This window comes from Engystomops pustulosus, chromosome 2, assembly GCF_040894005.1.
Source record: "Engystomops pustulosus chromosome 2, aEngPut4.maternal, whole genome shotgun sequence".
Lineage (NCBI taxonomy): Eukaryota > Metazoa > Chordata > Amphibia > Anura > Leptodactylidae > Engystomops > Engystomops pustulosus.
In genome coordinates, this window is record NC_092412.1 from 166,823,190 (window position 1) to 166,850,250 (window position 27,061).

At 41.9% G+C, this 27,061-nt stretch overlaps 1 protein-coding gene across 4 annotated transcripts in view; it reads left to right on the top strand.

The window, feature by feature from the left end:
* The window catches only part of NAV1 (neuron navigator 1), a 436,382-nt gene that overhangs the window by 226,963 nt on the left and 182,358 nt on the right, over window positions 1–27,061 (top strand). For all 4 annotated transcript variants that reach the window (XM_072137230.1, XM_072137232.1, XM_072137231.1 and 1 more), the window contains exon 10: window positions 13,492–13,634. In XM_072137230.1, the coding sequence (XP_071993331.1) occupies window positions 13,492–13,634 (143 nt within the window). The remainder of the gene's footprint in view (window positions 1–13,491; window positions 13,635–27,061) is intronic.

The window sequence follows — 27,061 nt, forward strand, 5'->3', positions numbered from 1 at the left end:
TAATGGAACACATTCTATCCGCTCACTTGAAGAAGGGAAAGCTCTTCTATCAACATGGAATCTTCCTCTGGCGGACTTTCCAGACAGAAACAGACCACCTTCTCTTTGTCCTGTAGATAACGAATGGCAAGTTCAAAGCCACAAAAAGAGTTCAGACAGATGAGATACTAACGCTCAAAGGCAGGTTGAGTTTATTTGTTATTCTTTGGAACCCTTGCTTTTCTTACTCGGGTGACTGTAGACCCACAGGCTTTTTTCCCCCCATACAAAAGTCAACACTTGTTTAGTGTCTGACAGCCTAAATAGGCCTTTAGTTAAGTCCTAGTGACTATGTTATACTGTTATGTTTAATACGTTTTTGTTTAGTCATTTATACAGATATCAAGTTGCTGCTACCAAGTGGTTTAATAAAGATTCTTCCAGGAGCGGTAAAAAAAAAGGTTTATTTTCATTCATATTATTCATAAAGATCTAGGTCAGTGGTTCTCAACCTGTGGGTCGAGACCCAACGGGGGTCAAACGACCTAAAACGGGGGTCGCCTAAAGTCATCGGAGCCGAAATTTTACTGTGTTTTTACTGCGAGTTGCATGGTTTGGGGTCACCACAGCATGAGGAACTGTATTGCGGGGTCACAGCATTAGAAAGGTTGAGAACCACTGATCTAGGTAGAATCAAACACCCCCAAATCCCCAATATATTTCATTCAACATATAAAACCAAATCTAGGGGAGTTATGATTGCTTTTAAAAACCCTAGCGTCCAGCTCCTTGAAGAGATCATAGATCCAAATGGTCAATATGTTCTAATTATCTGCACTATAAATAATGAGGTATTTTCTATCATGAACATATATGCCCCGAACACACATCAGGTAAAATTTAATCTCACTCCTGACCCACAGGTAGACTGCACCTCACATTCAAAAACCAAATTACCATCTCTGACAAACTTGCTTTGGCAAACAGATTTATTTGACGTTTGGAGGGCCCATCACGGCAATGAAAGAGATTATACATTTCATTCGGGGGTCCATAATACATACTCATGTATACATCTTTTCATTGCAGATAGGGATACAGTATAACTTTTTTTTTTTCTGAATCCAATTCAGATATCACTGATATCACATGGTCAGATCATGCATCTGTCACGCTCACTGTTTAGGAACAAAATAGCCAACTTCTGATATATCTTTGGAGATCTATTGGAGACCTATCTATTAACCCACTCATATTATAAGCACTTATAACAGCTGACCTAATAGAATTTTTTTACTCTAAACGCTCCAAATTTTGCAGACCCTATTACCCACTGGAATGCACATAAAGCTTTCATAAGGGGCAATCTGATAATATTTGGACATATAGACAAGAAAAGACGCTTGGCCAAAATGAATGAACTATTAGTTCAAATTAGGCAGACAGAGGAAGCTAATAAAATCTCTCCTACTCCAGCCATAGCAACTCAGCTAAAGGAATTATGCCATCAACTTAGACATTGCCTACTATATACTTATGAGAGATACCTCAAAAAAAACAAAGGCAAAATATTACTCACAGGATAAGAAAGCAGGTAAATTGCTAGCCTCCCGCATAAAAAAGCTAAATTTAAAAGCCAAAATTCCCTATATATACAACCCAAATAAAAGTGGAAAATTATATAAGCCAAAGGACACAGCAGATAGATTCCGCTCTTACTATGAAGAACTATATAATTTAAGGAACAATTTAGAGACACAAACACTCTACTTCCCAACCGTTTCTCCATCACAAACCACAGATTTAAATAAACCAATTACCATAGAGGAAATAAGTGATATAATTAAAAATATACCTGCAGATAAGGCCCCTGGTCCAAATGGATTTACTAACTCCTACTTTAAAATTTTCAAGCCATTCTTACTGACCCCATTATGTAACATGGAAAGTAAAAAGAAAATTTTGGATCGCTCACCCAATCACCTAGTTGTCCTCCTGCACCTGTGACCTGTGGTGGTGCACGCCGTCAGATCCTTGACTGTTGAAATCCTCAAACTTTGCAAAAGGTAGTAGTAGGCGGCACTCAGGAGAACCACACCGGAATAGGTGCAAGCATGTTCTTTTTATTGGGCTTCAGTCGTGCATCAGTACATGGATAAAAAGAACGCGTAAGATCGACGCGTTTCGACGTTTAAAACGTCTTAGTCATGATCTACACAATAAATTTGTACAAAGTGACAGTTTAAATAAAAACACTTACCCAATCGCCGACCGGGAAGGAGGAGGCACGACCGGAAACAGCGGCATCACTGGAGAAACACACCTGAGCGGCTGCACTCCGTCCGCTGGTGGCGCGTTTCCCATGATGATGTCATCTCCGGAGATCGAGTAATGACCACGTGATCACAAAATGATCACGTGTCACCCGGTCACATGATCACGTGATCACATGGAACGAATCACGTGATCGGCCTTTCACGCCGGCCCGGGAATTAGGATAAAGGGTAATATAAAAACAAGTGATATATAAAAAAACACATACAGTCGGAACCTTCTTTAACAATTATTAACATACTACTCATGTTATGGAAACTTTAGAAGCACATGTAAGTAAATGACATAATATTACACATATTTAGAATTCCAATCTCTTATATCCAATTGTACATATTTATATTCATATTGTGTTTATAAAGCCATATTTTGTATAGTATAGCTTAGGAATGGAGACATATAGGAAAAGAATATATATATGTATAATCCTTTCCCATAAGAAGAACCAATTAGGACATATTGAAAGACATATATAAGATATTAAATAAATTAATAATGTTATTATATTCTAGTTCCCCTATTCTTCCCTTGTTTAAGGGCAATATACTTAGACAAAAGTAGGATGAGTAGAATTCTGTGTAACCCAATGTTGCAAAGAGTCGGCTCCTAGATTATGAGAAATACACAAATAATACAGAGAGTCGATTCTCAAGAATGTGTAACCTGTATGGAACTAGTAAGTGAGAATTAGATCTAGTCTCCTATTGAGACCCTCTGGATGCCGGGTACCAAGTACAAACATCCAGAAGGTCTCTCTATTAAGTAGTTTACGTTTAAGGTCCCCTCCTCTTTGTTTTAGGAAGACCCTTTCTATGCCACACCATACAAAGCCGGACACATCTTTGTTATGTGTATCCCTGAAGTGCTTCGATAAGGTCGACACATTCACTGCATTATTTCCCACATCAGATCCGGGTTTTAAGTGGACCTGTAGTATGTCCTACGTACTGTTTTTGACAGATGGAGCATCCTGCTAAATATATTATGTTGTTAGAATTGTAATTAATATAACTACGTATATCATACTTTCTCTCTGTAGAATACGAGATAAATGTCTTTTGTACAATAATGCATGTGCAGGCTTTGCACCTACTGTGTCCGCATTTATAACACCCGGGAAATTTTAACCAACTAGGGGTCTGAGTATTCTTTGCCGAACTATCGAATAGGCTGGGGGATAGTAATGAGCCCAGCGTTTTGGCCTTCTTAGCTACACATCGAATTCCTGTTGAAACAATTTGTGACATTTCCTCATCTTGTAAAAGTATTGGTAGATACCTATTGATTATCTGTTTGATTTGACAGAACTGTTTACTGTAACAGGTAGAGAACACTAAAGATTTTTGTTCAGTGTTAGAATTCTGGACCTTTCTCATTCTGAACTCCCTGTTAGTAAGAAGATTTGATTGTGTAGTTTTGGAAATTCTATTGTCTGCACAATCTAAATTAGATTTTCTATATTTCCTCATAGTGAGTCTTTTCTTTAACAATTCTTTTTCTTTTTGAAATGTATTATCCTCTGAGCAATTCCTGCGTAAACGTACCATTTCCCCATAGGGGATATTTTGAATTACATGATGAGGGTGGCAGGACGACGCCAATAATATGGAGTTGCCCGCAGTGCTTTTCCTGTAGGGGCTGACTATAACTTTTTCCTCACTCCATCTCAGGATGACATCCAAAAAAGTGACTGATGGACCTCCAAATAGGTGGGTGAATTGTAAATTCATATCATTTTGATTGAGGTAAGTGATCACAAATTGTTCAAATAGAGCCTCTCCCCCTCCCCAGATCCAAACCAGGTCATCAATATAACAGCCTAGCCATATAATCGATTCCCGGTATGGATTCTGGGGGGAGAAGAGAAAAATGTCCTCCCACTGTGACATGTATATATTTGCAAGGGAGGGAGAAAATTTAGACCCCATAGGGGCTCCCTCCACTTGCAAATAATAAGATCCATCGAATAGAAAAAAATTATGTTTGATAAGAAATTCTAACACAATTAAAATATACTCCTTCAAGTTATCGCTATATGTACTATATTTGTCAAGATGTCGACGAAGAAAAAATATACCTTTTATCATGTGGGATAGAGGAATATAGTGAGGCAACATCCACTGTTGCCCACTCATAATGTTCCTCCCATTTGTTCCTACCATTTGAGATATCGACGAAGAAAAAATATACCTTTATCATGTGGGATAGAGGAATATAGTGAGGCAACATCCACTGTTGCCCACTCATAATGTTCCTCCCATTTGAATTTGCTCATGGTTTGGATAAGGTGTCCTGTGTCCTGGAGAAATGTGGGAGTAACTTTAGTAAGTGGTTGTAAATAATGATCTACCCACTCACCCAGTCTCTCCCCTAAACTACCAATGCCCGCCACAATGGGTCTAGGGGGCGGGGGAATACGCCCTTATGTACTTTAGGCAGGGAGTGAAAGACTGGGGTAGTGGGAGATCGAACACATAAATACTCTCTGACCTTCTCAGTAAGGAGACCTCTTTTAACCCCCTCTTTCAAAGCTCTATTCATTTTTTGTTGGAATATATTAGTGGGGTCTCCCGGTAGTCGCCTTTATGTTGCTGCATCATTAAATAGGTTTTCATTAATCCTTTTATACAGTAATGCATCCAACACCACCACGTTACCGCCTTTGTCGGCGGCCCTCACCACTAAATCAGAGTTTTGTCTGAGTTCTCTCAAAGCCTTTCTTTCTCCAACTGATAAATTGTGATTACTACCCTCATGTGTTGTGAGGCTATTTTTTAAAGCTACCAATTCTTTTTCTACCAGTTCTTGAAACTTATCTAACACAATTGGTCTGGATCCTACCGGATAAAAATTGGGGTTGCTAGTTACAAAACATTTATTGATATAATCATTATCTTCTGTCAGACTACACATAAGGGATCTATAGCACAAAGTGCTACATTGATCCTCAAAATGACACGGAACTTCTAATGAGTTGATATCTTCAATATAGATGTTATCTTGTCTACTATCGCTAGCATTACTGTTTTCCGATAAATGTTCCTGTGTCTGTACGATATCTTCAGGGGAGGAACTTGAATTTTAGAAATGTCTACGTAAAGTGATATTTCTGGCCAGTCTGTTGACATCAAGTAGTGTATTGTATAGGTTGAAGTCGCAGCTGGGTGCAAAATTCAGACCTTTCTCCAACAAATTGATTTGGTCTTGTGTCAAGATGTAGCTGGAGAGGTTAAGTACCACATTTTTAGTTATTTTTGTTTGGTCTTCTGATGTTGTCGCCTGGTTTTTATGCCTGCTTCTTTTGTGCTTGCGGCCAGCGCATCTTCCCCGTTTTTTGACTTGTTGGAAGTAGTGTAATAATGTCTATTGGATGTCAGATCCACTAGTGAGGTATCACTATGTGATTGTGTGGAGGATGAATGTCCATTGGTAGAGTCATCTGTATCCGAGAAACTGACTTTTCTTTTATATTTCTTATTACGGTTCTTCCTTCCTTGTTTGGAGCCAGATCTGCCGTGCTTAAGTATAGACCTCGGAGTTGCATCGCCTTCCGATATATCACCATATTTAATTTTTCTCCAAGTGTATACCATATCTTCTTTATAGTCGATCACATCTCTCTGAAATTTATTGCGTTTTACCCCCATGATTGTTTCCTCCAATTTCTTGACCTTTTCCTGACATGAGGATAATTTTTCTTTAAACAGATGATTCGGCAGATTACTGATCAGTTCCTCTTTAATTGCATTAATGGAAAGCTTTGTTTCTTCCAATGCACGTTTCTCCTCTGTTATTATGAGGTTCATCAATTTTAGTGAACATTCACCTAGGGTCATGTTCCAATTGTCCAAGATGGTTTGGGAGTAAATGGTGGTAGGTGTTTTAAGTAGGCGAAGTCCTCGTGGTATCATTTTCTTGTCTATGTACGATTCAAGTGTCTCTGCATCCCACCACATGCGGGCTTCCTTTTCCATTAGTTTGTGCAACTGGTTCCATTGTACAAAAAAACTCGTTCCTAGATCCAGATCAGAGGAATCAATATTGAAGATTTTTTTAGTATGTCATCCTGAGCGGGAGTGAGGAAAAAGTTATAGTTAGCCCCTACACTAAAAGTACTGCAGGCAACTTCATATTATTGGCGTCATCCTGCCACCCTCATCATGTAATTCAAAATATCCCCTATGGGGAAATGGTACGTTTACGCAGGAATTGCTCAGAGGATAATACATTTCAAAAAGAAAAAGAATTGTTAAAGAAAAGACTCACTATGAGGAAATATAGAAAATCAAATTTAGATAGTGCAGACAATAGAATTTCCAAAACTACACAATCAAATCTTCTTACTAACAGGGAGTTCAGAATGAGAAAGGTCCAGAATTCTAACACTGAACAAAAATCTTTAGTGTTCTCTACCTGTTACAGTAAACAGTTCTGTCAAATCAAACAGATAATCAATAGGTATCTACCAATACTTTTACAAGATGAGGAAATGTCACAAATTGTTTCAACAGGAATTCGATGTGTAGCTAAGAAGGCCAAAACGCTGGGCTCATTACTATCCCCCAGCCTATTCGATAGTTCGGCAAAGAATACTCAGACCCCTAGTTGGTTAAAATTTCCCGGGTGTTATAAATGCGGACACAGTAGGTGCAAAGCCTGCACATGCATTATTGTACAAAAGACATTTATCTCGTATTCTACAGAGAGAAAGTATGATATACGTAGTTATATTAATTACAATTCTAACAACATAATATATTTAGCAGGATGCTCCATCTGTCAAAAACAGTACGTAGGACATACTACAGGTCCACTTAAAACCCGGATCTGATGTGGGAAATAATGCAGTGAATGTGTCGACCTTATCGAAGCACTTCAGGGATACACATAACAAAGATGTGTCCGGCTTTGTATGGTGTGGCATAGAAAGGGTCTTCCTAAAACAAAGAGGAGGGGACCTTAAACGTAAACTACTTAATAGAGAGACCTTCTGGATGTTTGTACTTGGTACCCGGCATCCAGAGGGTCTCAATAGGAGACTAGATCTAATTCTCACTTACTAGTTCCATACAGGTTACACATTCTTGAGAATCGACTCTCTGTATTATTTGTGTATTTCTCATAATCTAGGAGCCGACTCTTTGCAACATTGGGTTACACAGAATTCTACTCATCCTACTTTTGTCTAAGTATATTGCCCTTAAACAAGGGAAGAATAGGGGAACTAGAATATAATAACATTATTAATTTATTTAATATCTTATATATGTCTTTCAATATGTCCTAATTGGTTCTTCTTATGGGAAAGGATTATACATATATATATTCTTTTCCTATATGTCTCCATTCCTAAGCTATACTATACAAAATATGGCTTTATAAACACAATATGAATATAAATATGTACAATTGGATATAAGAGATTTGAATTCTAAATATGTGTAATATTATGTCATTTACTTACATGTGCTTCTAAAGTTTCCATAACATGAGTAGTATGTTAATAATTGTTAAAGAAGGTTCCGACTGTATGTGTTTTTTTATATATCACTTGTTTTTATATTACCCTTTATCCTAATTCCCGGGCCGGCGTGAAAGGCCGATCACGTGATTCGTTCCATGTGATCACGTGATCATGTGACCGGGTGACACGTGATCATTTTGTGATCACGTGGTTATTACTCGATCTCCGGAGATGACGTCATCATGGGAAACGCGCCACCAGCGGACAGAGTGCAGCCGCTCAGGTGTGTTTCTCCAGTGATGCCGCTGTTTCCGGTCGTGCCTCCTCCTTCCCGGTCGGCGATTGGGTAAGTGTTTTTATTTAAACTGTCACTTTGTACAAATTTATTGTGTAGATCATGTCTAAGACGTTTTAAATGTCGAAACGCATCGATCTTACGCGTTCTTTTTATCCATTATGTAACATGTTCCAACATGCTATATATGTAGGTTCTTTCCCCAAAGAAAAGCAATTAACTTTAATAACCACCTTGCCTAAACCAGGCAAAGACCCGAATGTCCCTCAGAATTTCAGACCCATATTGCTATTGAATAGTGACTTGAAGATTTTCGCAAAACTAATAGCTACAGGATTGCCAAGATATTACAAACATAAAAAGCTCTGACCAAGTGGGCTTTGATAAAAATCGTCAGACCTCAGACACCAAGGGGGTATTTTTCTAGCATTGGACGCCGAGAAAGCGTTTGACCGTATTAATTGGTCGTTCGTCTTCTCAGCACAAGAGAAGATGGATTTTTCAGGTACAATATATAATGCCATCACAATCAATGCCATAATGCTCTACTCTGCCCCTAATGCAATGGTATATGTCAAAAGCACTTTATGTGCGCCTTTTGATATTTCTAATGGCACACACCAAGGCTGTCCTCTTTCCTCACTTATTTTCGTTTTAATAATGGAACCCCTAGCTCAACAAATTCAAGATTCTTGTCAGATATCAGGTATAACAATTGGAGATATGACCCATATAATTTTATTATATGCTGACAACGTGAGCAATGTCCCTGTGGACAATTATCACATTACAAACTAAACACACAAAAAACCCAGACACTTCCCCTATTCATGACCTCCTCCACCATTTCACAACTTAAATACAAATACCGGTTTGACTGGAGAAAATACTTTATTAAATACCTCGGCATAAATATCACAACCACTACCCATCTTCTGTACAAACATAATTACACTCTACTACTGAAAGTAATTCAAAAGGAAGCAGACAATATTCAGAAAGTAGAAATCACTTGGCTACACTCAACTTTTTTCACTGCAGGACATAAAATTATGTCCGCCTTGATCTGGTTAAACAACAAACCTCACATTGCCGACAGCATTTGCATCATAATATACTCTTGTGTTATAACTTATCTTGCACCCTGACAGAATACTCCGTCTAGTCCTTGGGGTTGGGCTTTGATTTGGATGAATTTAAAAAAAAAAAAGACTTGTCTGTGCTGTAGACTGCTCATCTCTTGGCCCTCACCTTTGTGCTCCTGTACATCTCCTCCTTCTCCCTCTGATGTCAGCTCACCAGACTGTGAGCTCTGTGAAGGAGCAGGATATATTTGTAAGAGTGAATTTAACAGGATATTCTCACATGTTCCTCACTGTGTGCCCCCTCACGCCAGCAGCAGGTTCACTTACCTCGCCGTGCTCCAGCTACGGTCTCCTTGCTCCAGCGCGCACGTTCCCGCCTCCTAGGGCGTGCGCACGCTGGTCGTCTGAGATTTAAAAGTCCGCTGGCCACCTGGAAATCTATAAAGAGCCAACCTCTTCCCTCATGCCCCGCCAGATCTTTGTGTCTCATGCATCTGGGAAAGCTGTGTTCCTCATGCCTTGTGCCTGTGTTGAGAATTCCCGTTGTGACCCCGGTTTCGTCCATGATTACGCTCCTTTGCTGCCTGGTCTGACCTTCTGCTTTGCCTTTGACGTAGAGCCTGTGCTGCATGCCTCAACCTACTGCCTGTCCCTGACCAAGGTTCTGCCTCACGACTCTGCACCTTACCTTTGCTGTCACCGCGGACAAAGTCTTGCCTGTGGAGCATGCCTGGTACCACCCCGCAGCAAGTCCATGCTTCTTTGCCGCGGGCTCTGGTAAAAACCGGGTGCCACTTAGACTTTGTTTCCAGGTGTTGGCTTACGTCTTCATCTGTCCACTGGGCCCACTACCCCTGAATCCTGACAAATTGATGTTAACATTTGCATTTACATGACACAAGCAGATTTTCACTCCTATAATCATAAACATATTATTGTTTATTTTTATTGTTCCAATGCCTGATTTATTAAAATATATACGTATATAAATAACTACCCCATATGGTGAACTTTGTAACAGAAAAAAAACCCGTCAGATTGACCAATTTTTCACCATTTCACCAAAAGTGATAAAAAGTTTATACAATGATATACAGATGATGTCTTTATACAATGAAATACAGATCATCCCGCATAAAAAAACAACAATAAAAAAACTATGTAAACAATGAAACACCATGTAAACAACAACAGCTCAGAAGTATGGAAAATATGTGGTTGTCAGAATATGGCAGAACAGCAATTAACCTTCCTTAACAGCCAAAACATGTTTTTGGTGCACATTTAACATATGGCGTGCAACAAAATCCAGACACTGCATGATTAATGCCTTGCACTGCACGACTGTGCCATGATCTTCAGGTCAAATGCTGCATTTGAATTGCATTTTGAAACACAATTCAAAGGCAGCGGGGTAGGAGCTGTGCCCGATAAGGAATGATGACCACAAGTTTTGCATGTAAACGAGGCATGTGAACTGGGTCTAAAAATATGAAGAATGGGATCAGGTGTGATTTTGGCCCAACATATGCAACTAGGTTCTCCATACAAGAGGTGTTTTGAAGTTGTCATCACCACCAAAGACTTCTGTGCAACATATTAAAGGGAACCTGTCACCGCTGTCTGAAAAAATTCTGTTGCGGCAGGTTCCCATAGAGCCCTTATAGCATTAGGGCAATCTTTCTTCAGCTTATAATATTGCTGCTCCGAAAAAGGAAAAAATGTACATTTATTCTCTGCCTGGTAACCAGGCAGAGTTTAGCAAGTCGAGCTGGACGGATAAATACATCCTGCGGCGTGATCACATTCGCGGTTGCCATGCGCGGAAGCTAAGCAGTAAAGCCACGCATGTGCGTGCGCATTTGTGTTATAATTAAGCCGACAGCCGGATGACGTAGGGAAAGGAGGTGTGAGCAAGCCGCGGGACTCGCACATATGTATCCGCCCACCTCGACTCGCTAGACTCTGCCTGGTTAGTAGGCAGAGAATAAATGTTAATTTTTTCCTTTTCTGCACAGTGATATTATTAGCTGAAGAATGGTTGCCCTAATGCCACAAGGGCTCTATGGGAACCTGCCCGCAACTGAATTTTTTCACACAGGTTCCCTTTAAATACATTTCAGTAAGCATAATCAATTCTTTTTCCCTTTGTCATTTTTAATAGCTACATATAATCTAAAGGCAGTGAACCACTTCCCAACCCGCTTACAAACAAAACCAACATTGAGTTAAAGAGAACTTTTCATCACATTTATACAAACATGACATTTTGTTAACAGTGTTTACCCGTCATTTTGTGGCGTTTTGTGATGTTTGCATTGCAGTTGCATTTCTGTGGCTTTTGGGTTGTGTTTACATGTCTGCGTTTAAGTGGTGTTTGCATGGCATTGCATAATTTTGGGTTGCGTTAACATGTCTGCGTTTAAGTGGTGTTTGCGTAGCGTTGGGTAGTTTGCGCCGATTGTGTTGCATTTGCATGGCGTTTTTACATGGTGTTTACATTCTGTTTGCATTTATATTGCACTTGAGCCACATTTGCGTTTATATGAACATTACGTTTGCGTCATGTTTGTGCTTAAATTGTTTTAACATTTACATGGCATTTACATTGCAGGTGTGTTTTCCATTTACGCTGTGTTCATGTTTCTGTCATGTTTGCATTTCCATTGTGTTAGTATCCCGTTCACAATTTGTAACATTGGAGCACATTTACTTACCTGGTCCTGCGCGTTCCCCGATCCGGAGTGTCTGACAAGAATGAACAAAGATTTGTGCGCCTAATTTCCTGCATGTGTCGCTTCCCCGATTAGGTCCGCCGGAGTGGTGGGATCCCCGAAAACGCCGGAAAACCCAACGGAAACGCAGGACCCTTAGTAAATAAGCCTAATTGTGTTTTTATAAAAATGGTGTAAACACAACGTTAACTCAATATTAGCATAATGTTAACACATTGTATGAACACAGCTTAGAGAGATAAAAAACTGTCAGCCACAGAATGAGAGAAGATAAACACACGCCCCCAGCCCCTCCTCTCTGACAGAACACAGGTTACAATGGTCAGATAATGGGACATATGGATTCCTATGATCTGTCATTTTACAGATAATGCAGGGCTTTTTTATGCAAATTATGCACCGTTTTCTACTTTTTCATACTGCTTAGCATAATCCAGCAGCATCCCCTTTGCACAGTGACTGACACCCCTTGAAGAAAGGAGTGGATAAACACATTTACATATCCTTGGTTTCTTTGGTTTCATCTGTTTGCATTTTTTTGTCAGTGAGTACCTATACAAAACACAGAACAGACATGAAGGGAATGTATACGCTTTAAACTTAGCACAATTCTGATACTCTGGCTACATAGAAACTGTTACAGAAATAACCGAACAATTTCTGTAAAAAGAGAGTGGAGAGAGCTAGAGAGAGAGTTAAACAGAAATGAATGGCAGTGGCAGGGGAAGCAGAACGTTTAAAGTGATCTAGTCACCAAAATCAAATACTGGTACCTTATTCATTTGTTTATTAGTGTGAAATCTATCTTATTCTTTCTCCTCATGGTGGCTGGATATAGTTATACAGTATATGTCATCTTTTATTACTCCTGTATGATCATATTTTAAAGTTGTGGAGGCAGGGAGCTCAACCATAAAGTCAAGCTGTCTTCACATTCCCTTCCCCCTCTATATCTACATCATCCTCTGTACATATCCTATGTCTTGGTGGCGGACGGATACTCATATTCAAAGCACAAGTGCAGACAACATGAGGACTACGAAAAGATGATTTCACACCAATAAAGAGTTGAATAAGTTACTAGTGGTGGTGTCATGTGCATTGCACTGGTGACAAGTCGTTGCAGAAGCCTCAGTCCTTAAATTATAAACAAGTATGGCATTCCAACACAGTTTTTTTTTATATATTATCAGGGACACTGGATTATTCCAACATTGCCTAGAGACATCATAATTCTTAATTTTGTGGTTCTTTGTAAATATTTATGAGAAGTAAAAGAGAAATAATAAAACGCAACATTATGAAGAGTGAAGATACTCTATAATTTTTGTCTCATTGTTTGCAAATAAGCAAGAGAAAAAACAAAATGCTATGACTTTTCAAACATCCTCTATTAGGGAGTTGTCATTTTATTTAAGGCTCTTTCTCATGATAGGGCATCAATTTCTCAGTGGATGGCTGAAAGTTTTAGAAAATATCTGCATAGGAAAGGGGGTTATGTTTTTTATGGGCAGCTCAGTTGTTAGCACTTTTAAAAAAAAAAAAGTTGATCTAATTGAACCATTAGAAAACTATGTAACTGTTATTTCACCATATCAGGTACCAGTCACATTCTCAGGATGAACCCAAGGAGAGACGTCATTCACACACCATTGGGGGAATTCAAGACACTGATGACTTATCTCCTCTGCCACCACCTTTACCTCTAACTAATGTAGGGAAACCTCCCTTACCATGTTTAGGTGAGTTGTATTTCATGTCTAAATTAATTTCAAAGCAAATAAAAAATTGTAATCATTTATCATATGTGCAACTGTTCTCCAAATTTTTATAACAAGTTGTTAAAATTCTGTTATTTGATTTGCACTTTGGTAGATCTGTGACGCTGTTTTAAACAGACACTGTCCTTTAGTTTCCATGGTTTCCAGTTTTTACAATCACTTAACCAACAAAACATAGAAAAATAGCTTTTCCCTCATTGGGTTTTAAACCACATAATCCAGCAGATGCTAGTTTTCCAAACACTTAGCGGCGGATATATATGCCAAAATGACGTCATCCTGTTGCAAGGCGGTATGGCATGCTGCAATTGCGAGGGGACATCCCCCCTCTGACATCACAGGGCCGATCTGATTGATCCTCTGATGTCGATCACTACCATTGGCAAGTCTGTACCAGACTGGCCAATGCCCGTGATCAGTGACTGTGGGGGGGGAAGATCCAAGTCTAACGCCACCATTCTGTGAAGTGCCTGGGACTTCTGACCCCACATGGGTGACCCCCATTAGCAATGCCCTCCAGGTCCCTGATTTTATGGACATGGCAGGGCTCAGAATAGTGAGGACCTAATTGGTCTGATTGTATCCAAGACCAATCTATATGCTGCACAATATATTGCAGGATACCAGAATTCTTTTTATGCACAACCCCACAGGTGGACCCCTGTCAGTGCGGCAGATATTGAGAAATGTTGGGGCATAGTAATTCTTATGGGACTGGTAAAAAAAGCCTGCATGGCAAATTAGTAGGTTGTGCTTTGAAGCCATCCATAGGTTTTTGCATTATGCCGACAATGCACAGTGCCCACCCAGAGATGACCCCAGATATTATAGATGGTGTATGGTTTGGCCCAAAATTGCCAAAATTATGGAAGTATATACCCCCAAGAGGCACATATCGATTGACGAGTCCCTGGTACATTTCAAAGGGAGACTTAAAAGGGTATTCCCATCTAGCCATTCACATTTAATTAATTTGCCATATGTAAACATTTCTTCAATTGGATGTCATTAAAAAATGTTCCTGCGTGAAGATAATTTATCATAGCCATGTTGTTCCGTGGCCAGACATGCTTTAATGAGCCCTGCCTGACTTCCTGGATTCAGCAATCATTGCCACATGATGGCTGTGGGACATCCAGTAACTCCCGGACGTTGCATATACAAAAACCTTTTGTTTCTTTGTGCAATCACTCCAGCTGAGGTGGCTGTATCCAAGGACACAGTATTGTTTCTAAAGGACCAAATCACTAAATTTATGAGAAAGTATCTTCACATAGGTAATTTTTTAAAAATAATATTAATTGAAGAAAGAGTGAATTAGTTACTCCCCGGTAATTCTATTTCCATTAGTCCACCATGACGGCCCTCCTGGAGGATGCCCTTGACCTCGGTAGGGACAGGAAGAAGAAAGGTTAAAATCCCCTCCACGCATCCTCCCGCCAGTGACTACAAAATAACACACTGAGGAAGATACAACAATGATTTATTTATATGTTTCAATAACATACAAGCTTTATCATTGTGAATACAATATAACCTCAAGAAAAAAATAACTTCAGGGAGGGAATATATAGGCCATCATGGTGGACTAATAGAAATAGAATTACCAGCTAGTAACTAATGCACTCTTTCCACTTTGTCCTCCATGACGGCCCTCCTGGAGACTTACAATATAAGTAGTCTTTTAGGGAGGGACTACTGCTTGAAGATCCTTTGAGGAGGGTAAGCCAAGACGAGGTAGTCCAAGGTATGTAGAGGGGTCACTGACACCCCCCCCCCTGCGGACACACTGACCCCCCCCCCCCTGCGGAAACACTGACCCCCCCCTGTGGACACACTGCCCCCCTTCCTCCCCACCCCTGCGGACACACTGACGCCCTCCCTTCTCCCCCCCCCCCCTGTGGACACACTGACCCCCTCCCACCCCCCTGTGGACACACTGGCCGCCCCCCCCTGCGGACACACTGACCCCCTCCCCCCCTGCAGACACACTGACCACCTTCCCCTCTGCAGACACACTGACCACCTCCCCCCCTGCAGACACACTGACCCCCTCCCTCCCCCCCTGCAGACACACTGACCCCCTCCCCCCCTTGCAAACACACTGATCCCCTCCCCTCCCCCCCTTGCAGACACACTGATCCCCTCCCCCCCCCCACAGACACACTGACCCCCTCCCTCCCCCCCCCCCGCAGACACACTGACCCCCTCCCTCCCCCCCCGCAGACACACTGCCCCCCCCCTGCAGACACACTGACCTCCCTCCCCCCATACTGCGAACACACTTACCGACCCCCTCCTGCGGACACACTGATACCCCCCCCCCCCCCCTGTGGACACACTGACCGCCCCCCACACCCTCCCCCCTGCAGACAAACTGACCCACCCCCCACTGCGGCCACACTAACCCCCTGTGCGGACACAGTGACACCCCTTCCCCCCACGATCCACGCTGCAGACACACTGCACCCCCTTTCCCCTGCACGGGCACACTGACTGCCCCTCTGGGAAAAAAACCTCACCTTTCCTGGTTCCCCCGGAGCAGCGCCTGCAGCTGCCTTCTTTCTTGAGCCTGGGCCTCCCGTATGCATCGACCCTGAAGCCAGCACACGTGATGGCGACACCGGTACAATTGAGTGGGCCCCTCCAGTACCCTGGGGCCCCGGCACTTGCCCGGGTTGTCCTGGTGATGGCGTCGGGCCTGATTCTTGGTACATATGGGGTATTGCCGTACCCGGGAGAACCTGCATCATTATTTTTGGGGTGTTTGTCTCCCTTGGCAGGAGCTGGGCACGAGATGACATAATGGATATTTTGTACTATGCACTATGCATTATTCTTGGGGTCCACCTGTGGGATTAAAATGTTCACTACACCCCTAGATTAATTCGTGGAGGGGTATAGTTTCTAAAATGGGGTCAGTTTTCAGGAGTTTCTACTGTACTGATCCCTAATGGCATCTACAAATTATTCATGAATCTAAAAAAAAATTAAATTTCTGTGCTCCAAATGCCATTCTGTTCCAAGCCCTGCCGTGTCTCCATCCTGTAGACTTTTGCCACGTAAAAAGTATCGCCATACTCATAATAACTAATTTTTGGGGTGTTTATCCACAGTGGCTTGAGTAGGGCTGAACACATTTCTCACTACAATGGCACATTTGAGAAAGCAGTGCAATTTTTACACTGCCGCATTCACTTTGTATTACATTTGGGCCAGCATCTCAGGGGTTAAAATGCTCGTACAACCCTAGATCAATTCTTTGAGGGGTGCCCTTTCCTAAAATGGGGTCACTTCTAGTGAAAATGGTACTCCAAAAGCAAAATTTCTCTCCTTCCCTTTTCAGCCCTGCTGTGTGCCCAGCCTGTCTATTATTGGCACATATGAGATATTGCCGTACTCGAGACAACCCACAGAATGATTTTTGGGGTGTTTGTCTAAAGTGGCATGAGTTGGCCACTATTTGGCACTAAAATGTCATATTTGAGAAAAAAAATGCAATTTTTATCCTGCAATTTGTATTACATTTTTGCTATCATGTTGGGGGTTAAAATGCTCACTACAGCCTCAGAGAAATTCATTTCCTGGTGTACAGTCATGGTCAAAAGTTTTGAAAATGATACAAATGTTTATTTTTACAAAATCTACCGCATTAGGTTTTATGACGGCAATATGCCTATACTCCAGAATGTTATAAAAAGTGATCATCTTAACAGCAAATAATTGCAAAGTCAATATTTGCCTAGAAAATGAACTTTTTCCCCAAAACACATTTCAACTCCATTGCTGTTTAAGTGATTGCTCCATTAAGACAGCTGTGGGTGTTGATAAGGACAGGGCTGGAGATCAATATGTCATGATTAAGTAAGAATCACACCACTGGAGATTTTAACCCCTTAAGGACGCAGGGTTTTTTCGCTCATTTCTCGCTCTCCACCTTCAAAAATCCATAACTTTTTTATTTTTATGTGTACAGACCTGTGTGAGGGCTTATTTTGTGCGTAACAAATTTTACTTTCCAGTACTGTTATTATTTTAACATTTTAACAATTTCAAATGTGGAAAAAATTTTTTAAAAACGCACGTGCATTGCGTTCTTGTGGGCTCAGTTTTTACGACTTTGACTGTGCGCTCCAAATAACACCTCAGCTTTATTCTTTGTTTCGGTATGATCGCGGTGATACCAAATTTATTCAGGTTTGATTGCATTTTAATACATTTTCAAAAATTAAACAAATGTGTACAAAAAAGAGAAAAATTTTTTTGCCATCTTCTGACGCTAATAACTTTTTCATACTTTGGGTTACCGAGCTGTGTGAGGTGTCATTTTGAGGTCTGTGTGATATTTTGATCACTTTTTATTCCATTTTTTATGTGATGTAAAAAGGTGGCTCGGAGATCACCGCCGTTTTTATATTTTGATAGATCGGGCATTTTGGGACCCGGCAATACCTAATATGTTTGTGATTTTTACTGTTTATTATGTTTTATATCAGTTCTAGGGAAAGGGGGGATTTGAATTTAAAAATTCAAATTGATCTGACCATGTAGGGTTAATGTACCCTAGATGGTCTAAGAAATAGTGAAAAAAAAGAAAAAAAAAGTTTAAAAAATATAGTAAAATATTAAAATATTTATAATTTTTTTTTTAATTTTTTTTAACTTTTTTTCCCCTTTTTTTTTTCACTATTTCTTAGACCAACTAGGGTACATTAACCCTAGATGGTCAGATCGTTCCTACCATATACTGCAATACTTTTGTATTGCAATATTTGGCATTTTGCAGGTCATTCATTACAATGAGCCACTGGCTCATTGTAACGAATCTGTAGAAGACCCGAGGCTTTAAACGAAGGGGGAGCGGTGATCGGAATAAAGATGGCGCCGCCCACGCGCCGCCGTCTTTCAAATGCCGGCAGCGACTTTGCTGGCGGCAACGGAAAGGTTAATAGCCCCGATCGGTGCAAACACCAACCGCGGTTATTAGCGGTGGGGGTTTGCTGCAATATGCAAACACCCCCACCCTTGTATGAAGAGGACTCTGCCCGTGAGCCCTCTTTATACATTCCCTTCACCTCTGCGCCGTAGAGCTACGGTGCAGAGCGTTAAGGGGTTAAAAGGAGGCTGGTGCTGGGCATCATTGTGTCTCTTCTGTTAACCATGGTTATCTCTAAAGAAACACGTGCAGTCATCATTGCACTGCACAGAACTGGCCTAACAGGGAAGAGTATCGCAGCTAGACAGATTGCACCTCAGTCAACAATCTATCACATCATCAAGGAATTAATTGAGAGAGGTTCCATTGTTGCCAAAAAGGCTCCAGGGCACCCAAGAAGGACCAGCAAGCTTCAGGAACGCGCTACCAGCACTATAGAGCTGCTCAGGAATGGCAGCAGGTAGTGGTGTGAGTACATCTACACTCATTGTGAGGCGGAGACTCTTGGAGCAAGGCCTGGTGTCAAGGAGGGCAGCAAAGAAACCACTTCTCTCCAGACAAAACATCAGGGACAGACTGGGTGCAGGTACAGAGAGTGGACTGCTGAGGACTGGGGTAAAGTCATTTTCTCTGATGAATCCCCTTTCCGATTGTTTGGAACATCTGGAAAACAGAAGACAAGGTGAGCGATACCACCAGTCTTGTCTCATGCCAACTGTAAAGCATCCTGCAACCATTCGTGTGTGGGGTTGCTTCTCATCCAAGGGAATCGGCTCTCTCACAGTCTTGCCTAAAAACACATCCATGAATAAAAAATGGTACCAGAATGCCCTCCAAGAGCAACTTCTCCCAACCGTCCAAGAGCAGTTTGGTTATCAACAATGCCTTTTCCAGCATGATGGAGCACCTTGCCAGAAAGCAAAAGTAACTGAATGGTTCAGGGAACAAAACATAGAGATTTTGGGTCCATGGCCTGGAAACTCCCCAAATCTCAATCCCATTGAGAACTTGTGGTCAATCATCAAGAGACGGGTGGACAAACAAAAACCAACAAATTGTGACAAAATTCAAGCATTGATTGTGCAAGAATGGATTGCTATCAGTCAGGATTTGGTCCGGAAGTTGATTGAGAGCATGCTAGGGAGAATTGCAGAGGTCCTGAAGAAGAAAGGTCAACACTGCAAATATTGACTTGCTCCATTAACTCATTCTTTCAATAAAAGCTTTTGTTACTCATAATATGATTGCACTTGTATTTCTGTATGTGATAAAAACATCTGACAAACACACATAAATTCCAAAGGGCATAAGATCATGTGAAAATATAATATTTGTGTCATTCTCAAAACCCATGGCCATGGTTTTCTATTGTACTGGTACTTTATGGGCTCTTCAAGTACGCAATGGCTCCACAAAACATTTGTAGCCAAATTGGCCTGCAAAAAAACCAAAAGCACTAACTCTGTTCTTGACATTGCTGTGTGGTGAAACAGTAGTTGACATCCACATGTCAGGTAAAGCAGGTACCTCACATTCCTCCTCAATGTGTAAATTTTAGGACTAAATGAGAATAATCTTAGGCCCCTTTTACACTTGCGAGTGTGCTGCACTGAACTCGCATCACATTTGCAGCATGTGTTTCCTGGGATCTCCCGGCCCGAACGCTACAAACCAGAACACAACTCTGCATGGCAGTTCAGTTTTGCCTCAGAAGAAGCCTGAAGAGGCGAAACCTGGGTCGGGCGAGGTGTTTGATGCTACATGCTTTTACTGATACGCGCGATTTTACTGATACTTTGTGAGTATACACAAGTAAAAATCCTTTCTTTACCCTGGAGGTCTGCACTCTTTCCATTTGCTACCTGGTATAGGATCTACAGTTTGAGATTTTATGTTCAAAAATGTAGATCGTAGTGGCAAGTCAAGGAATTCTACATCAGTAGCGCATCTTCATATAGTTCTCGTCTTTTTATTTTAACAGAAAAAATATAACGTGAACTATGCGTTTTGGGGCTGGACTCGCGCCTTCATCAGGTTCAGAATAATACAAGAAAATACATAGTGAACATTATATAGGAATACAAAATACTCTTTCGCAATATGGGAAGTGCGTCGGGGTAGTGAAAATGACATGATAGGAGGATGTATCTGTCCATCAGCACTATCCCTAGAAGTGTCGAGAGCGTAGGTATCTCAATTAGTACACCGTTTAGTGTTTTAGAAAAGTGACAGTTACACATATGGTTAAAACATACAGCACGTATAAGGTATATACAGTTTAAAAAAGTTGATACTGAAATAAAAACAGTGTATTTTGGGGTCATGGAGGAAAAAGGAAAAAAAATGTACTGATGTGTATAACTAGTCTTTGGGCTTCATGAGTATTAAGAGCATGGTTGCGCTTTTTGTTATCTATCTAATAAATTGGTAAGTTTATGAGTTGATGTTACGGGAGCAGCAGGAGTCTCGGTGAAGTACAGGATCCTATGTCCAGGTATCCCCGGTGTCATGATAACGGGAGGCTTTATGTGCGTAAGTGTTCCTAGCTGTATAGTGACTACAAGCTTCATTTCGGGCCAGTACGGAAGCCGAGAGGGGCCAAGAGGTATCACGCTATGTGTGCAAGCGTTTCGGATTGCATAGTAACCAAAGGCTTCATTTTGGTCAGTATGAAAGCCGGGGCAGAGAAGTATCGCGATCCTAACCCGTGTGAATGTCGTTAATTCCATGGTAACTAGTGAGTTCATACTAGCTGCTACGGAGGTCGTGTAAGATCTGAAGTTCTTCTCTATTTCAATCCCGGACGTGTAGAGGTCCGATGGCATGGATTATTATCAGACTTGATCGACATGCTCTTGCGGGGGAACTTACATGGTCATTTATATTTCAACAGGTAAGTTGGTTCAATTGAAAGTTTATTGGTATTTAGTAGTAGTTGTGTTCAAGTTTTAAGATCTAAATAATACTTGCTATGCTGTTCAATTCTCGAATGTCTCGATGGCTTCATTCAGTCATTCAGGTGTGTGCAGCCTAAAGATCCAATAGCAGGGGCGTTGCTAGGTCAATAGATCGTGCCCCGGATCTTTTGGCCTGTGCCCCGGATCTCCCCGGGCATCCTCCCCTCTCTCAACACGATCCGTGTCCTGCACGGATCGTGATGAGAACGTTTGCTGTCACTGCTTTCCCCAGCAGCTCAGCCTCCGGTGAATAATAGTCACAGGGGCTGAAGGACCTGTGATGATGTCATGGTCACATGACCTGCCGGGGAAAGCAGTGCACACAGAGAGAGAGAGAGAGAGAGCTGCATCTGTGAGGTAAGGGGGGAAACATGATAGGGAAGAGGGAGAATAAGGGGGGTTAGTGTGAGCACATTACTTAGTGGAGGGCTGTGAGAGGCACATTACTTACTGGGGGGCTGTGAGAGGCACATTACTTACTGGGGGGCTGTGAGAGGCACATTTCTTATTGGGGGGCTGTGTGAGGCACATTACTTAGTGGGGGGGCTGTGTGGGCACATTACTTAGTGGGGGGCTGTGTGAGGCACATTACTTAGTGGAGGGGTGTGTGAGGCACATTACTTAGTGGGGGGCTGTGTGAGGCACATTACTTAGTGGGGGGCTGTGTGAGGCACATTACTTAGTGGGGGGCTGTGTGTGAGCACATTACTTAGTGGGGGGCTGTGTGTGAGCACATTACTTAGTGGGGGGCTGTGTGTGAGCACATTACTTAGTGGGGGGCTGTGTGAGCACATTACTTAGTGGGGGGCTGTGTGAGCACATTACTTAGTGGGGGGCTGTGTGAGGCACATTACTTAGTGGAGGGCTGTGTGAGGCATATTACTTAGTGAAGGGCTGTGTGTGAGGCACATTACTTAGTGGAGAGCTGTGTGTGAGGCACATTACTTAGTGGAGAGCTGTGTGTGAGGCACATTACTTACTGGGGGGCTGTGTGTGAGGCACATTACTTATTGGGGGGGCTGTGTGGGCACATTACTTATTGGGGGGCTGTGTGAGGCACATTACTTAGTGGGGGGGCTGTGTGGGCACATTACTTAGTGGGGGCTGTGTGTGAGGCACATTACTTACTGGTGGGGGCTGTGTGTGAGGCACTTTTCTTACTGGTGGGGGCTGTGTGTGAGGCACTTTTCTTACTGGGGGGCTGTGTGGGGCACATTACTTAGTGGGGGCTGTGTGGGGCACTTTTCTTACTGGGGGGCTGTGTGGGGCACTTTTCTTATTGGGGGGCTGTGTGGGGCACTTTTCTTACTGGGGGGCTGTGTGGGGCACATAACTTACTGGGGGGCTGTGTGGGGCACATTACTTACTGGGGGGCTGTGTGGGGCACATTACTTACTGTTGGGGCGTGATGGGTAACACGCACCGGGTTTTGTTTAAATGCAAGACAAAGTGTGAGCGCAGCCTTACAGTATTTGGGGGGATTGTTAGGGGCGGCAGCAGGATAACACTGCCAGGGAACCAAGATGTAGGGACAATGAGGAACATAAGATGTGGTGATGCCTAATGGAGAAGATGGAGGAGACGTCACCTGCAGTCACTGGAGGGAAAAAGACGGGGATTTCTCTGGTGTTTCTGTAGCTGTATACACTGTCAGTAAAGTTGTTATGTGAGGGGTTATGTACAGGAGGGGGCATTACTAAAAGAGCGCTACATATGTATTGGGGCCCGTGCCCCGGATCTTTTACAACCCTAGCAACGCCCCTGGCCAATAGGATTCTTTTTTGTTTAGTGCTGTTATTCGGTCAGGAGTATTATGTGGGATCTGCTCAATCGGAGTAATTGAACTGCAATTGAAGTCTTTATTGTGAACTGTGGTGAGGTGTCTCGACAGACTTTGGAGTAAGGAACCGGACTTAGTCTTGCATCAATGGACAGCATAAACATTTTTATGATGATATTTAAATGCCCCTTTGATGGTACTTTTTCCTGTACTTCGCTGACACTCGCTGATCAACATCAACTCATAAACTTACCAATTTATTAGATTGATAACAAAAAGCGCAAACCACGATCTTAATACTCATGAAGCCCAAAGACTAGTTGTACACATCAGTAATTTTTTTTCTTTTTTCTCCACGACCCCAAAATACACAGTTTTTATTTCATTATCAACTTTTTTAAACTGTATATACCTTATACGTGCTGTATGTTTTAACCATATGTGTAACTGTCACTTTTATAAAACATTGAACGGTGTACTAATTGAGATACCTACGCTCTCTACACTTCTAGGGATAGTTTCTAGGGATAGTGCTAATGGACAAATGTATCCTCCTATCATGTAATTTTCACTACTCTGACGCACTTCCCATATAAAAGAGGCTTTTGTATTCCTATATAATGTTCACTATGTATTGTCTTGTATTATTCTGAACCTGACGAAGGTGCTAGCCCAGCGCCGAAATGCGTAGTTCATGTTATATTTTATCTGTTAAAATAAAAAGACGAGGACCATATGACGATGCACTACCTTGACTTGCCACTACGATATGCTTCTAGCCGCGGGATAAGCCCGATGGACGCCTGAGCCTCGTGGCCACACTCCACCACAAGCCGCTCTTCATTACAATATAAACTACACGCTGGGCTACAAGATAGCCTCAAGGTGAGCACCTCAATTTTTTCAATTCTTGTAAGTGATCACCTAATACTACACCTGAGTCTTCAGTGAATCAGTCCATATAATGTTCAAAAATGGTAAAGTTGCTACTAAAACTTGAAACCTTCTCACATATGTAAAAAAAGAAAACGTAAAATTTAAAAGATAAAAAGAAGTAGTCATTGTGGTATGACTTTTTGTCTTAAAAAGTAGAACATTTGAAACTTTGAAAATGTTTTCTTTTTTTTTAAATTTTCCTAAATTATTGCTTTTTTATCCCCCAAAAAGTAACTGATCAGCAAAATGATACTATTACCATAAAATACAATGTCTCATGAGAAAACCTTCTCAAAATCACAGGAATATGTTTAAGTGTTGAAAAGTTATTACCACAGAAAGAGACACTGGTCTACTACTAGTACGGTGCCAGCTCCCGTGATTCACGCTCAGCACAGTACTAGTACAGTGCCAGTGCACCCTGGAAATCACAGTGTCACATGGCTTGAGGTGACGGAGGCAGGAGAACCTCCTGCCGACGTCACCCGGCCAATCGTATCATTCCCGCCCGCCGATCGGTGTGTTTGGCCAGTCAAGTCTGACTGGCCAATTGCAACATATTTGGCCAATATTAAAGCTAAGAGTGTTACTGTGTACACCTAAATCACTATTTCCCTATTGATTCCCATCTGTTCCCTCCTGTGTATTCCCTGTGTAATCACCTTGCGTGATTACATTTGTCCTCCATTTTCCCATCTCCTGAACCCTTCTGAACTTAAATGCACTGTTCAGTGCACTGTGTTAGCGTTGTTCTGCACTTGAAGCACTTTTCAGTGCACCATGTGAATAGCGCTGCACTGTATCTTTAGCGGTAGTTAGGGTGTCTTAGGGCAAGGTAGGTGCATTTGTAGCGCCTTTTTGCACGATGCACATGGGTTTTTCCTTTTTGGTGCTTGGTATTGTTTTTTCTCTAGAGCGCCTGTAGATGTACCTGTAGTTTGGTTTACTTACTTTAATATTTCTGTGTGCCATCTATGCGGCTTGTCCGTGTAGTTTGGTGCAAATTATCCAATTTTTTTCTGTGTGCCATGTGTGCGGCTTGTCTGTGTAGTTTGGTGCGCATTATTTATTTTTTTTCTGTGTGCCATCTGTGCGGCTTGTCCGTGTAGTTTGGTGTGCATTATCTTATTGTTTCTGTGTCCTGGCTATGCGGTTTATCTATGTAGTTGGGTGCACATCATCTAATTTTTCTGGTGTACGTTATCCAAATTTTTCGGGTGCACATTCTTATTTTTCTGTGTACAATGTCTTAGACCTACCCAATGTTGGAGGCTTACAACATGCTGGCCTTTGACAGAGTCAAAGACAGAATCTGCTAGTGGGTATGTTGTCCCATTTTACCTATCATACTCCTCCTCATCTTTCAGTGACCTGGAAGGACCTCCGAGAAGGTGCAGTAGGGTTCATGCAGGAGAAGTGGCCTGGACTGCTACCGGAGAAGTGCCACGGATAATTATACCCCTCAGGTCCCTGACTTTTTGAGCCAACCTGAAATTAAATTTAACACTGCAGGGCTCAGAGCTGTGGACTTTAAGTTTTTTTTTTGTTGAGGAGCTGTTGAACTTAATTGCAGTCCAGACAAATCTCTATGCTGCACAGCATATTGACCAAAACCTCACTTCATTTTATGCACAACCCCACAGGTGTACCCCTGTCACTGCAGCAGAGATGGAGAAGCATAAAACTACTGGAGCACAGACATTCTGTACCATACCCTGATGTTCCCCATGACGATGAGCAGGATGTGCTTTGAAGCCATCCATAAGTTTGCACTACACCAACAACACACAGTGCCCACCAAGAGATGACTATAGTGTCCCCAGAATGCCCCCCTATCTCGGTGTTACAGGGAAGATGTAACAGAAGAGTGTGGGATTTGGTGCACCCACTGGTGGACCAGGGCTACCACCTCTACCTGGAAAATTTCTAGACCAGCACTACACAATTCAAGTGCCTCGCTTCCAGAAATACTGTTGCATGCAGAAATAAGAGATCAAAAACTAGAAGGCACAGGAGCAGGGCACTATGCAGTGACTCTGTATTGTGTGTCAAGGACAAGAGAGAGGTCCTTGTATTAACCACAATACATGGGCATACGAACACCCCTGTGCCAGTATGAGGTACGAATACAGAAACCCCCAAACCTAATTATATTTTGGATTACAATAATATGCATGAGAGGGGTTGACTTGTCTGACCAGGTGCTTCAGCCATACAACGCCTTGCGGAAGTCAAGGCTGTGGTACAAGTAGCTGGCAGTGCACATCATGCAGATAGCACTGTATAAAATTTATGTGTTATATAGATGTGCAGGCCAGGGGGCAACTTTTCTGGATTTTTCATGAGGTGGTTATTAAGTATGTTCTTTTTGGAGACGAGGAAGGGCAGCGCTCACCCAATAAGGCACTCTTAGAGAACACTTTCACTCCGGCAGCTCGGAACTTTACGTGACCAGTGTGTCCAACAGTGTGTTCTTAATAATGGAACATGAACTCATGTTTATAGTTCATTTCTTTAGGGAATCTGGTGTCCAGGTATAGTATCCAATATGCTTCCCTGTCAAAAAGCTGTTTACTACGGTCCCCACCTCTGGTGTTGTATCGAATATGTTCTATACCGTATCCTGTGTTTGTCATTAAAGTGTCTTGAAGCTCCCGATATGGTTTATGTTCCATTATTAAGAACACAAAACACATATATACATACAAATAGTTCCAACTCTGCGCCATTTATTACGTACCTAGGTTTATTTCCTGTATACAGGGCTACTTGTCTTTTA